Raw genomic sequence first — 14742 nt, 5'->3', positions numbered from 1 at the left:
ATAACCACAGCTATGTAAAGTGGGCTGTCTACCCCGAGAAGCAGCGCGCTTTGCTATTTAACCACACAGAGGAAATAGGAGGGGGCACAGGGGAGCAATAATCTCACCCACAACAGCAAATGGAAAAAGAGCAGCAACGCTCACGTCATTGAGGGAAAAGGCTGCCTTTTATTTTAACTAAAGGCCTGAAACACTGGGAATCTTTAATGAGATCAAAGCACAAAGTTCTGTTTGCTGAGAGAATAAATTAAATTAGTAGCTTTTGTTATTAGATAATATTTGAAAAAGTCCTAAAAGCGTAGCCTTTGTTGAAAAAGAAGATACGGGTAAAATGGATATTATATTAAGTAGACTTATTTGCTGCTACTGCCAAGTGAATACACAATTGAAATTAAATTGTGATAAATGTCCTAATAAATGTTTAATACAGACTGATCAGTCACTATGGACACAGGCTTTCCTCACAATATACTGGCACAAGTAACTGAATTCTTCTTCTTTGTTTTCCAGTGTTTGTTGACACCTTGAGACCCAGAAGAGGTCAAGGCTTAAGAGGATTCAATCTTAGCCCACTTGCCTTCACACCGCCCCCATTTCACAATCCATCCCTTTGCACTGTAAGCACCCATGGGTTCACGTGCACACTACATGAATAATCTGGATGTTTTGCTTTCTTCAACACTGCAAGCCTGTTGAATGAGATCAGGAAAATCACTGTAAAAGGGCTAAGACAACTCAGCTGAAGCAGAGTGGAGATGAAGGAGCGCTAAAGCCTGGGGGCCTCAAGTCTTAGTCACCTACTCCTTTACAAACGTGACAGGTAAGACATATTTTTCGAGTAAAGAAAATAACTGTATAATGAGATAGTCTGCCTTTATACTTTTAGCTCCACACAACTAGGACAGTGATACATGTGGCTGATGCACATGATGTTTCTCTCAGGTGGTCTCTGGCCTGTGTCACTCGTGACACGGACACAAGCTTTACACAACCGAGGAGGTGGTGAAGGGCACTTCCTCTTCTCTGGGACTGAGGCGAGTGAAGGGAAACAGGGGCTGGTCTGCTCTCTGATGTTGTGTTAGACAGTAGTGCTGCAGCAGGACCAGCTTTTACCATCCAGCCGTGATACAGAATGGCCGGCCCCCTGTAAAAAGACTGCAATTTAAATAAGTATATTTACATGTTTTCTTATGTAAGGGTGAGAAAAAGGGGTGGGGGGTGGGATAAAGACTAGAAGCGCATGAGGGAATTTTATTGCCATGGTATTTCATTGCAATACCATCATAAAGTTGAAGTTTATGATTCTGCCCATTGATGATCGAAGCCCAAACTCTGGAGTGGCCCTCTGCGATCCAGGAATCAAGCTCCACAACCAAGTCTGCTTATAATTAAATAGCCACAGACATCACTTTTATGCTGCAGATGCTGTGGCCAAGTCTTTGATCTTCTCATGCCTGGACCACATCTCCTTCATTTTATGTCTTACATAAGAGGCAGGTGCTAACTGGATTTCTTGCTGCATCCAGTTTACAAATCTATGGAATATTTCTTTTAAAAATGCACTTTAAATTCTACTAGCTGACTGAGATTTTCTGCAGTAAATATGACTCCAGTGACTATAATTTTACCTAATCCTTTTATTCCCCCAGTCCTCACGTCAGTTAGTCCTGACTCATGTATAAATGAATGTGATGTGGCGCATGCCGTCCAGCACATCTCTGGTCTGCCATTCAGAGGGTAATTGACACAGGTGCTACGAGATGCTTCAAGCCTCTGAGCAGTTCGATGAGGTCAGAGAACGCAGCATGAATAAGACGCTTCACTGTCGCCGGCTTTCCTGGTGACACGTCTGTCTTTGTGTATCTGGACAGAGGTCTTTGGATAATTAGTGCACGGTGCTTCAGTGGGAGAAATGTGATCCACTCATGAATGAACATTGTGCAGGCAGAAGATTTAGGCCCACCACCGCTAGTCCATCTATGCTATGAATTGAAAAGTTCTACCTCCTCATATTTTACAATTTGTGCACAAAATCCTTTCCTATCACACACTCATTGCATTCAAAATGTGCAGTGTAATTTTGTGCTATTTTTTGTGCTAAAATATATGTAAACTGTACTGTAAACTGTACTGTAGAGGCTAGTTATAGCTGAGCCTGCATATGCACACATTTAAACACAACTGGACTTGATGTTGATTAGCGGTCTACAGAAGTGGGCAGCAGGCTTTTACTTTGCCTTTGTTGTGGCTCCTGATGAGGCTCTTCTGCTTCACTGGAGTGAGACGGGGTGAGAGTGCTCATTACAGTCACCCATCTATCAGTCACACATCTATCGCCTTTAATACCCAAATGTCATTTCTCACCTAAAAAACATTGCCTGTTTATTATTCTGACAAGCTCTCATCTCTTATCTCTCACAGTGGCAGAGATCTTCTCCGGTAGTGAAGGGGAGATACTGCCCAAAGTAGCACAAATGCATAGATGTTATGGATGAGTCTGGGTGTGAGAGCTGCACTGTGGGAAGTCTGTCCCAATTCTGTTCACTTCAATCAGACGGATTTACTGACAGTGTCTGAACATGGAGCTGCGAGAGCTCCTTCTGGCTAATCTCACTCATGGTAGCTACTGTCTGAGAAACTGCCCAACATGCATCACGCATCAGAACGTGTAACTGCACTAACCTCACCAAGCATCTATCATATTGTTATTATTATTAGTAGAAGTAGTAGCAATAGTATCATCGACATAATGTGATACTCTATTGATACCCATAGGCAAATTCTGACCGCAAGGGGGTCAGAGGTCACAGCACTTGCCGACACAGGGGTTTGAACTCATTCACCTATTCCCAGTCTTCACCACCACAACTCACAGTATAGCAACAGTATAACATTACTGATGCACTTATTCTAACAGTCTGTAGGCCTATCACTCCCTCTGCTGTTATAACATTTTTGGTTTGTGTTTGACTGTTTTTTTATGTAGCAGTTACCCTTTAAAATTTAGAATCACCTCATGTTTGTTTATAATCAAGTGCTTAAGTAATTAATTACATTTACACTTGTTACTGTAATTGAGTATCTTTTTTGTGGACTTGTACTTTTTTTTTATGTTAGTCAGTAAATTTACTTTTATATAAGTATATTTTGACTGAAGTATTTTACTTGACTACATTATAAATCCCATCCATTGCAGAGTACACATTTTGTAGACTCTCACTAAGCAAAAATTGTAATTGTAAAATTGTCATTTCTGTCTGCATCAAACCTGCCAAGCGCATGGAGGAAAAGTTAACTAACTGCAACATTAAAAAATCAAATTTATCCATGACAGCAGTTTAGTTCACATCCATCCAGCTGCAGTTTTATTGGTTTGTGTTTTCCTGGTTGTTGTATACCTAGTTTGCTAGGCTTGCTAGCTAGGTTGGAGCGCTAAAAGCAAATGAAACATCAGTGTCGTAACGTTACTGAATAATAGGGAAAAGCATTTTCATTTTTTAAAATCACATATCTAATAATGACATGAATTTCATAATCTTATTTTATAATGGTCAACAGTCTATAACATGTGCAATATCACATATTGAACTCTCATCCTTTTTAAATTACATGGGAAAGATCATATGGAACCTTGTTTATTTTTAAGTATTTCTGAGTACATTTTATTTCCTCTTCAGTCAAATTTCAGCAAACAGAACTTCTGCTTGAGTAGGATGTTTGGGCACTCTTTCCACCTCTGATTGTAATGCCTGTGTTATTTGAATTTCCATAAAGAATCCAAGGTCTTACAATAGAAATTCATCAATAGAATTCCAGTCTTTCACCTGATACTGAACGTTGTTTGAACAACTAACCCATCGGAGCGGTGAATGGTTTCCTGCTTGCGTCTACTTCCTGAAGGAGGCCTCGGTCTCTTTAATTAGCTCCAATTCTTTCATTGCAGAACAAACAGCAGCATATGCCACTTGGTGACAGGCGTCAGTGTACACAAGGACAGAACAGGATGGAGCTGCACCCATAAACACCTGCCACATTCAAAACAGAGAGGGGCAATAAAATTTAAAAAAAAATGCAAAGGTGATACAGAAGTGATACAATTGTGCATCACTGTTTAGGGGGAAAAGGTTATTAAAAGTATAGTGTAGTTAAACTCCACATTTAATCCACACATGTCTTTTTTATGGGTTTTAATTATTCATTCAGGTAGTTTACCAGGGAACATTTGCATCTTCTGTTCCAGCGGTAGCATTCCAGTACATGTTTTATCCCAAATAACACATTAATTATTCAATACAATAAATGAAAAACACAACCCAAATATAAAGGCAAGGATGTTTGAACGCTTACATTGCACAGCACCTCACTTTGAGAAATAAATTGAAATGAAACTTGTCTCACACTGCTTAGACACTGTAGCAGTTCTCTATTTGTGCAGGTCAAGATGAACTCCATCACCCTTGCCTTTATGTGCAACCTATCATATGGAATTAACATTTTTTTTCTCACCAAGCACTCCTCATGGAAGACGACCCTTGATGACGCACACTCTTTCTATTTGTTGTTAGTGACAGACAACAGCTGATGGAAATACACAGTCATTAACAAAGGTTGTGCACTGTTTAGCATCCTTGCTGTCTAGTTTGTTATCATTACAATGATGTAACATAAAGGCTAGTTAGAGAAACAGAACTACATGTAAACGGATGCGGGGGGGCAACGGGCAAATGAAAGCATCAACGTCACCGGTTCACTCCTGGTGAGGAAACGTCAGTGTCTTTGATATTTAGGCAACACGGAGGGGAAAGTTTCATTGTGATTCTGTTGACATGAGATAGAAAGCCAGGGAACTCAGGAAATGAGCTGAAGGGGCTTTGATTGCACCCAGTAGCATCATGTTTCTTTATTAACACAGCCTGCCCAGGTGGTTGTGAATAGGCTGGGCCTTGGAATCAAAGGAGAGGGAACGTGACACACTGCACATGCATTCTTTATCCCTTCATTATGCTTTGTGCTCTCCCAGCAACAGGTACCAGTACATGACAACGCCATTTTCCACATATAGGTCTGCTCAATTCAAGAGAAAATCCAGCCTTCACAAAATTATAAAGTTTACATCATTTTGTCATCGTTTTAATTTCATCATCTTGGACAGTTCAGGGGCAATGGGCAAATCTCAATCCTTTGACTTTAAATGAAAAAGAAAATTGTTATAGAAATTTGGGAGCTGTCTTCGATCATGAATGGGAAATTCAAGTCAGTCTCCTAGAAAATGAAAATGCCTCTTGATCCCACTTGATCCCAGATTTGAGCCTTCATTTTCTGAGGATCCGTTAATTTCTCCAAGAATCACTCAATGAACATTATTAAAATGTTCAACAGTGAAATAACGCTCAGCTTCACTGGTATGTCGTGTGAATTCTCTTTGATGGTAGTTTTATATCTTTAAAATTCATGATTTAAGGACTTCGATCAAATATGATATGAATGTTCATACATGTGTGTGAGACAAAAATAGAGCAGATTTCACTGTCAGGCAAAATGTCAGGTCACTTAAAAGAACAGCAGGCTGTGTGGGCAGAGGTAAACAGAAAAATAAATAACTGACATGCAGCATCAACATCACACATCCCTGACATCCCTCTCTGCCATTAGTCTCTGGCAAGCACCAGGATCTACATAAGGCGAGGCCCACTATACCGTGAGCATGGAGTCAGATCATATCTGCATCTGTGAAGACTGGCAGGTTGACAATGGAGTTTGGCAGGGCAGCAGGAAACATCTGGGCTTCAGCCTGATCTCTGTGACATGACATGACTGGGAGCGAGTCCTGAAGACAGAGCACCGTGCAAAGTGCAAGTCACTGGCCACAGGCAATCTGGAAAGGCCAAGCATGATTACATCTCCATCAGTACAGCGCTTTACAGCACAAACAGGAACTCAACTCTGCAGATCAAGGCAATATTTCTGCACATTGGCCATCTATGTGCATCACGCACCTAGTCATCGCTCATATCCTGCTCAGAGATAGCGGGATTAAAAGACAATTTTTTTGCCATAGGGTGATCTCCGTCCCGAATACACTCTAACCAACTCAGGATTTCCATTAGAAAGAGTGTTCTACATATCAATCCAGCCTTTAATTAAAAAGCTGCTATATTCACAGAGCCTTCGTAAGCTTGCTGGAAATGCGCAGGTTGTCCTGCTCTCCTCCCATGAGTGGGCGAAATGCTGCATTTGGAAACCAAATGAGTTCATTGTTAACAGGCTCAGGCCTTTCATCTAATTTTATTGTCCTTACCGAGTGACTGTCACCCTCTGGTAAACACTTGATGTTGTCATCAGCATGTCCATTACTCATATGCTTGGAAAGGATGACTCAATACTCATTGAACGGTTTCCCCTTATACAGAAATTCATTTTCAAAAACGTTTATTGTGAAATGAGAGGAAATTCATAAAAATATACAGTGGTGGAGGTATTTAACATATAAAAAAATATGGAAAGAGTTTTGTTCATTTTTGGAAAACCTTTGGCCATGTTGTGTGAAGCTACAGAGAAGTTGCATTAGGTGCAGTACATCCCTCTGGAGAGGAGAGCCGCAAACTGAAACTGCATTTTCAGGAGACACACTCGCCTCCACAGGGCAAAGCCGCATTCTGTGAGGAGACTTTTCATGAACAAACTTCATTACTGATCTCTCTCAATTCATGTTGACATTTTAGAGAAGAAACTACAGCTTTAAAAACAGTATAATTATCAACAGGTTTGCATTTAAACAAAATAGCCAGTGAGAGATATGTTCACAATTATAAAAAAAAAAGGCGCACTCCATTGATCAAAATCATCATCTCAAATCTTCATTGCACTAATTTTTTATTCACTGATCAATAGAGTGGCTCCCTTTCCCTCTTTCAAGGGACTGTTCTCTTGTTCCTCCATTTGCTTGAGGCAGAGCAGCCAGCAAAGAACTCTGGGATGCCTACTTGTCTTTCCTCTTGATTTAAAAGAGAAAAATGTATTGGTATAGCAGGGATGTGACCGTTATGATTGGTCAGTAAAAGGCTCTAAACACATACAAGTCCAACTAATTTCTACACAGAAAATTCACATTTTTGGAGGGAAAAAATGTTTTTAATAAAAAGGCAAAGGCAATACAAAAATAGCATTCTCAAAACAACAAACGCAACTGAAATTCAGAGAATTAAGTAAAGCTTAGCTCATGATATGAATAACAACTTTTCTAACACCATCCATTGTCTCTGTCACACTGTCAGGCAGTTGTGATGATGAGACAACCTCATGTCTCGAGTCTTTACAGTGGAAATCCAAACAGTCCGACTGAAGCGAGGTCTTTGGGGGGGAAAAAAGACGACACTATAAAGGGCAGTTGCAGATCTGCTGGGCGCTTCAGACAGGAAACCGTCTCCTCACCATGTCTGCCAACTGGGGATCAGCCTCTGACAGCACGGAGTCCAGGTGCTGAAACTACACAAGAGGAGGAAGGGTGGAGTGGAAAACACAATGTTTATTTTCCACAGGAGCCGGGGGCATAAAGCAGCAGTCCGTCACAGGTCTAAATTTGACACAAGCCTAGAATAAATCCCAACCAACAATGGCCTCATGCACATGAACATGTCGGGGGTGAAGTATACATCCATCCAGTACACATAACAATTACATAACTCATGATGAATGTCATGTGAACAAGATGAAAGTCTATAAAGAAGGCACATATGGAGGCTGTGAGAATACAAATAAAGTATGCCCTGTTTTGAGATGAAGAGTGTAAGAGAGTAGACGTGGGAATTGGCAAGTATCTCACAATTAAATTTCAATTCTTGTGGACTGATTCCATTAATTCCACTAATCTGAGCATTGGGAAATTTTGATTCAAGTCAATTTATTTTTTTCCCACCTGTCCGCAGTAAACAACTGAACACCTCAAACAACAGTTTCACCACCTCTTTGTGATAGTTACTGCTATTGCTTCTTGAAAAGGGAATTAAATAATCTTCAAGGAGTTCAAGGCCCCAACACACTATCTAACACATTGGAACCTGGTTTTATTACACCCCGTTTGACACCTTGGGGTCTGAAAATCATTCCTAGAGGTCACAGTAAGCTGAGAAAGACAATGTGGCTTCGGCAAGAATAGGTGAATATGTAAAAATAAAATGGATGAAGGATCAATTTCATGAGCTCCACTGGCAGCTCTGATCACCTGACAAGTATTAAGTATTCTCAAATTTAAGATGGGAAATCTATCTTTCCAATGACTCCATGATTGAGGGAAATGCATGTTTTTGCATATTTGTTTAAGCAATTTTTACATCCACCAAGCCTCTCAGAGACAGAGCACTTACTGCAGACTTGAACCGGGGAAGTAAACTGCCCACTGCTGAGAGACACGTCTTCTCTGTCAGGTAGCCTTTCTTCACCAACTCTGCCACTGCATCCTACACACAACAAATAAGACACAGATTAATAGCCTTTATTAGAGAAAAGAAAATTCTGGTGCATCTTTTCCTTAACCCTTGCATACCTGCACAGGGAGGGAAAGCTCTACATTTGAGCATCTTATGAAACAATCTGATCCAATAGGATGTGAGCAAAGCATTCCTTTGGCATTACCTTGGAGATCTGAAAGCAGATGTCGGCTAGGAACTCAGATGTGGTCTCTACCAGGGCCTGGAGCTGCTCGTCTTTACTCTCTTCTTTCTGGCTGTCTCCTTTGCTGGAACAGTCCTCCGCCTTATTCTCCTGGTACTCACTGTGGTACTGCAGCACCCGCAAAACAGATCCAATAAGGGGCAGACCTAGAGACAAAAGACAAAGATATTTGGACAAAACACATCTAATTATTACCTAGAACTAGGCGCGTTAAAAATTTAAATGCCATCTATTATGAAAAACAGCAAACATACACTTACTATTGCACCATAATCAATGAACCCAATGTTTCTGATTGTTTCCAAACACTTGAATGTTTTCTATACTGAGGGACAGTACGTCAAACCAGGAAACAACCATCTTTATTCACCTGGTTCATTTAGAAGGAGCTGTTAGAAGTCTTACATGTGTCAGTTGTGTTATGCCACTGATCCCGGCATCTATAAAGAGCCGACAGCACAGCGAAAGCCTGGACCAAAAGGACCTTCTGCTCTTGTAAGACAAGCAGGGGATCGTCTGGCTGGCAGAGGTCCTCACACACAACATCGCACAGAAAGTCCCACACTGCTTTGCCTGGCCCATCGGGGGCAGCTGGAAGAAACAAGTGGAATGATGCCCTTTCTGTTAAGAGTGTATTTTGTTTAGGGATGCCGCGATCGATCGGCCAGCAATCTGATATTCAGTATAAATATGAGATCGGAGAATTACGATAATGCTTTATAGTCGCCGATTGCAAAAACCGATCGATGACGCAAAACACGTGAGCCATTTCTCAGCGGAGTTGGTGTCATTGTCACATGCTAACTCACCTCAAAACATGTCGGCGGTGTGGATGTTAATTAAAAACACAAATCTTCATGGACAACCAGTAACGTCACAGTCACGCCCACTACTTCTCCTCATTTAATTCTCTGCTTATTTAATGCATCAATTCATCACATGCCATGTGCGTTTGTTTACATAACGGTCTGCACTCTGCACCGCTGTCCGCAGTTCTGAACTGGACGACGGTCGAGACCCTAACAGCGGAGAGGCAACTGAAAAGTCTAATTTCTCTCTCTGAAGAACACTCACTTATACAAAAACAAAGACTGAAACGGATATATATCTTCGGAGGGTGTCTCCATTTATTTAACACGACTCAACAGCACAGGCAAGTGGCAACAGTGTGAGTCTTGTGCTTTGGTTATCTCACTAAATCATGTTGCGCTACCTAGAACGCACATGGTTTTGTTTACATAATGATCAAGTAAATATTGAGGTAGAAAAAAAGAAAATGTGGATACTTTTTAATCAGAACTCAATTGGATGGATGAAATGTATGTGAAATGGAAACTGTTAGACCTATAATACTGCTCGGTATGGCCGATTGGTATCGGCAGATATGGCTCATAGACGATCGGTGCTCGGCGGCAAAAAACATTATCGGGGCATCCCTAATTTTGTTATAATGTTAGATTTTATTTAGATATGTAAACAACTCTGGTAAACACCTTTAAGTACAGAAACCATTCAACAACCGCTGAACATAATTGTGTTAAGTTCATGTGTCTCACCTAAAGTCTGAATCCCCTCGTCTATGGTAGTGAGGAGTTGGAGCGCGTGCAGGTACACCTCTAAACCATCTGGACTCTCTGATCTGCAAAAAACAATATAATGTTCTTAAATGTTCATGGTCATCTGCAACATCAGATTCACAAATAGCATACATTTAGTTTACCAAAACAAACACACAGAATGAAGAATTCAGTCAGTGCATGGTTGCTGCCTTGACTTTTAAAACTTCTTTGCCGAGCAGAAAGTGCAAAACTACTCCAAATATTGAGAAAGTTCCTGCAAACTGCACATTGTTTGTTTTCAACACCTTAGAGCACAATTGGCATTCAAATTCACAAATTCCTAATTATTTATAAAATCTCTAATCTGTGTTAATTGACTAAACTGATTAATTGGCTGACCTCTAATTTGAAGCAATTTCTTCATAAAACACTTTTCCATTGTTGATAAAAAAAAACATCAAGCATCAAAATTTAAGCATTTAACCCTCCCAATTCTAAAGCATTTGAAAGAATGTAAATGGCTCTTGCAAACAGATTCTCACCTAAGCTGCTTGGCAGCTTCAAGAAGGGATGAGGCCACATCCAGACGGCTCTCACCATCATCCTCCTCACTCGGCTGAGCTGTGATCCAATTCTTCATCAACTCCTCATCCAGGTCAAACAACTTGTCAATCAGTTCTCCAACCTTCACAAGCAGGTCCACTGGAGAAAACATACACAAAAACTATTTATATCAACCAGTTTAAAAAACATACAAAAAGGTTACAGAGTGAAGATGCAGAAGATTAAGCAGCTTGCAGGGACTACATATTAATGTACACCATCATGATACCGTATACATAAATGACACTTTGGCAGCTAATTATATGGTGAGGAGTAAAAGCAGAGTACTGTTGGTAGAACTGCACATGATGAAACAGAGGTTGGAGCACACAGAGGGCTGCTCTCGTATTCGTTGAAGCCACAGGGAGCAGACATCTTTCTGAGAAACGCAGGTAAGCAGCAATCTGCAAACATCATATAGAAAACATAATTATCTGTCTCTCTCACTCTCGCTCTCTCTCTCTCAAACACACACATTCACTGAAAATGCAGATGTCACCTGCTTGTCTCCAAAATAGTAGGAGGATCAGTGTCTCCAAGGAGAAGCAACAGCACAGCACTGTGGACACAAAAGGAGTTGCATTAAAGAGATGTGAATCAATATATTTTACTACAAGGTCTGTTTCAGGAAATTATAAATTGGTGCCTCTTACCCACCCTAGGTCTTCATTTTGGCTGAGAGTCAGACAGGTATCAGGGAAACAAGCGATGTTCCCGAGGATTCCTACACAAATCTCCTGGAGAAGGGGGAAAGCAAAAGAGAAATCTATGAACTGCCATGGGAATTCTCAAAGCCCAGAAATACAGCATAGCATAAAAGGTAACAAGTAAATTTGCAAGGAGTACATTTTGACGCAGAATGCATAAATTGAAAACAGTTCACTCACTGTGAGACGCGGACAGTGAGATTTGGCTATCACTCCAAGAAGGATATCTGCAGCTTTGAATTCCTGTAGGAAACCAGCCACATCCTGCACACAGTTGGTAAATAAACATTCATCCATGCACCACAGAAACCTATTCATCCATGACAAGCTGTTTAAACTGATACATGGTTCACTGGTAACTGGCACACATGGCTTGGTTCTCTGGTAATGTTATAAGAATGGTAAACACAAAGGCAACCAGCAACAACTATGTCCAAAAACTGCACTCACACAATTTACATGCTGCACGCAGTTATCTACAGAGCACTAAGCATGCTGCATTAACTCAGTGCACTGCTTATATACCTAGAACATTAACATTAACTGTAACAGTGAATTCAAAAGCTGAAGCCCAAACGCAGATCCATGTCAGCCATCAAACTATTGTTTTGACTGGTTGACTGGTTAGTTTTACCATGATGATTAGTTTTACCATGATGTCACACAGCAGTTTTGCCTGCCTTAATATAGTACTCCCTGGATAGTGCTAAAAGTATAGCATTTTAATATACTGAGGTTGAAGAACATTCTGCCAACTAAATCATTGAAAATTTTTAAATTCTGAAAAAAAAAGCCTCAACAACAGCAATTTGGTTTATGCTGAACATCCTGGTGAGTTTTTCTAGGTAGATATCTTCCACTTTCCTGAAGAAAATCAATTTTGGGCTCCCTTGTTGTTGTGGTTTTTGTTTATATTATTTGGCTGTATATATTTCTCATATATACAATTTTGTACATGCTAGTTCACAAAAAAGGGAATAATTATTCACCAAATGTACAGTTTCTGTTTATATTTCAAAAGCTCTCATACATCACTGGATGTACTTGGTTGCAGTCCAATACTTTTTTTTTTCTTGAAGACCAAGGCCAGAACATGAAGTACTATTCAGGCCCTCTTACTTTTTGTATACTAATGAAAAGAGGTTATGTGCTAAATAAGGATTTTGACCAAACTTCGAAATGGGTTGTAGCTACCTTTATGAATACCATTTAGTGGGAACTACATTTTGCATGACAATTACCAGAAACGCAATAATACATTCTAATCTCACTTGTTTGTTAAGTCTACTCAACACTGAAAGGATCCATCTGAACATCACATGAAATAATGAAATAAACAGGAATTGCTCTTTAACAAGGATAGAACAGCAGAAAGGTATGGCAAACCAAAGATAGCCTAATCTTAAAAAGGTATGAGACAGAGAGAAAATACTCCACCTTATCCATTGCCATATCCCAAACTCTACACAGATCTTCCTCCTCATCTTCAGGGAGCTGCATCTGACCATCAGAGTCCTCTTCTGCATGCTCTGTCACCATCTGGAAGACAATTTTTTTTTTTTTTAAAGATTATGACATTCCAGCTGGACAGTTGACAGTTGGGAGCAACAGGACAGATAGCTGGTAGGGCTGGTAGGGGATAACTTGTGACACAGGTCATGGGTCAAACTCATGACATTGTAGATGTATGGTATGCAACTTGCCCAGATCACCCCCATTATGATCATAATTATGTATTAGGCTATCATATATTTCAAGAATCAGTCTAGCAATCTCAAGCTGTAACATCATTCAGACTCAAACCCATAGTTGTTAAGTATACAGGGAAGAGCCACAGTTAGTGTTGGTTATTGATAGACATTTGTTTCTGAAATAAAACGACATTGTTTGTCATCATTTGTACATACCATTAGCTTTTCTAAATAGGTTCACAATATGTTAGGTTGATGTTTTCCAATGAAATACAACTATTCCACACGAGATCCCACTGTCATTTTTTGAAGGGTTTTGTTCACTTTTTATGCCTCAATATTGACATCAGCAACGAAAATCAGTGCAACACCCTCCCGACGCCACAGTACCTGGATGAGTCGGGTCAGAGTGCTGAAAAGCCAGTGTTTGCTGTAAACAGTTTCTCCAATGGCGTCCAGATCCTCGTCCTCCTGTCCATCGGCTGTGTCTGGAGGTGGTGAGGGGTTACGATCCATTACAGGAGAGAGTTTCCCTGCAGACCAGGAGCTATCATCCTCCACTTCCTCAGCACCATCAACACTGTGGTCTGGCAAACAAAACAGATGGATGAAGTGGCTTGACAAGTCGTTTTGGGGGATAGTTAGCATTCATTGCTGTTGCTGATATTAATAATGGACAAATTACATAAATTCAACTGGCAACCGCTTTCGTTTGCTTTGGTGAAATATGGTAGCTTAGCAAGTTGACCAGTAGTTAGGGTTTTTAGGTTATTTGCTATACAGAAGAGTTAAACGATACGTCTGACAGCCCCCATTAGCATCATCCGTTATGCATGGGCATCGGTAATAATCAACAAGTGAAGGCAGAATAAAACAGTGGACTATCCAGCCGATACCACCACTGCTAAAGAAAATGTAAAGTTTAAAATAATTCGTTACGTTATATTTCCTCCAAATCTATGTTACATGTTTTATCTCATGCCGATGCTCCTAAGTTAGCCCGTCCGATTTAGCCAACAAATTTAGCTAGCCGCCGAGCGTTTGGCTAACGTTAGCTTGTTTATTGTGAATCTGACACAAAGAAACGTTTGCTAATAACACGTAACGTTAATGATCAAACTCTTGCAGATCAACTCACCCATGGTGATCGCCCTGGATAAATGTAATTAGCTAGTAGCAAACGATAACAGCAGTGTCATGGCATGAACTTGTCTCAATTAAGTTCCCAGACAAGATTTCAAACAACCTCCTGAATGCAGAAGTGTAAGCAGTCTTCTTCTTCTGCGCTTCATCTTCTTCTTCGTGAGGTTTAAAGGCGGTTGGTATCCGACTCTGTGGTGCTTTACCGCCATCTTCTGAATCATGGTGCGACCAGAGATTCTAGCCTGGCTACAACCCATGCACTGAACCAATTTCACTTAAAAAAAATCAAATCAAATTTTGCATCAGTAAAATAGAATATTCTTTTTAATCCATGCCAACCTGTCTCTCGATCTGTAACCATCAATTCCC

General features: G+C 40.4%; 1 protein-coding gene across 1 annotated transcript; it reads right to left on the bottom strand.

The window, feature by feature from the left end:
* Nucleotides 1-6516: 6516 nt before the first annotated feature.
* saal1 (serum amyloid A-like 1) lies at nucleotides 6517-14508 on the bottom strand. Its single transcript, XM_071529062.1, has 13 exons — nucleotides 14369-14508; nucleotides 13621-13817; nucleotides 12977-13078; nucleotides 11720-11803; nucleotides 11490-11569; nucleotides 11332-11391; nucleotides 11121-11236; nucleotides 10772-10931; nucleotides 10227-10309; nucleotides 9076-9261; nucleotides 8632-8816; nucleotides 8364-8456; nucleotides 6517-7485 (listed from the first exon to the last, which is right to left on the bottom strand). Exons 1-13 carry the CDS (start codon nucleotides 14370-14372, stop codon nucleotides 7408-7410), a joined length of 1428 nt encoding a protein of 475 aa, XP_071385163.1. The 5' UTR covers nucleotides 14373-14508; the 3' UTR covers nucleotides 6517-7407.
* Nucleotides 14509-14742: the final 234 nt, after the last annotated feature.

This window comes from Centroberyx affinis, unplaced genomic scaffold (genome assembly GCF_046629955.1).
Source record: "Centroberyx affinis isolate AG114_WGS23_722 - 3 ecotype Tasmania unplaced genomic scaffold, CSIRO-AGI_Caff_v1 ptg001762l_1, whole genome shotgun sequence".
NCBI lineage: Eukaryota > Metazoa > Chordata > Actinopteri > Beryciformes > Berycidae > Centroberyx > Centroberyx affinis.
The sequence above is the reverse complement of the archived record's forward strand: the minus strand, read 5'-3'. Positions and strand labels throughout refer to the sequence as shown.

What these genes read in the sequence shown, in the direction of transcription:
- saal1 (XM_071529062.1), bottom strand. An exon ending in GGGATATGGCAATGGATAAG is followed by an intron (nt 11,804 to 12,976) that starts GTGGAGTATTTT and finishes AACTGTGTGCAG; the next exon opens with GATGTGGCTGGTTTCCTACA. An exon ending in CGAGGGGATTCAGACTTTAG is followed by an intron (nt 9,262 to 10,226) that starts GTGAGACACATG and finishes TGTTTCTTCCAG; the next exon opens with CTGCCCCCGATGGGCCAGGC.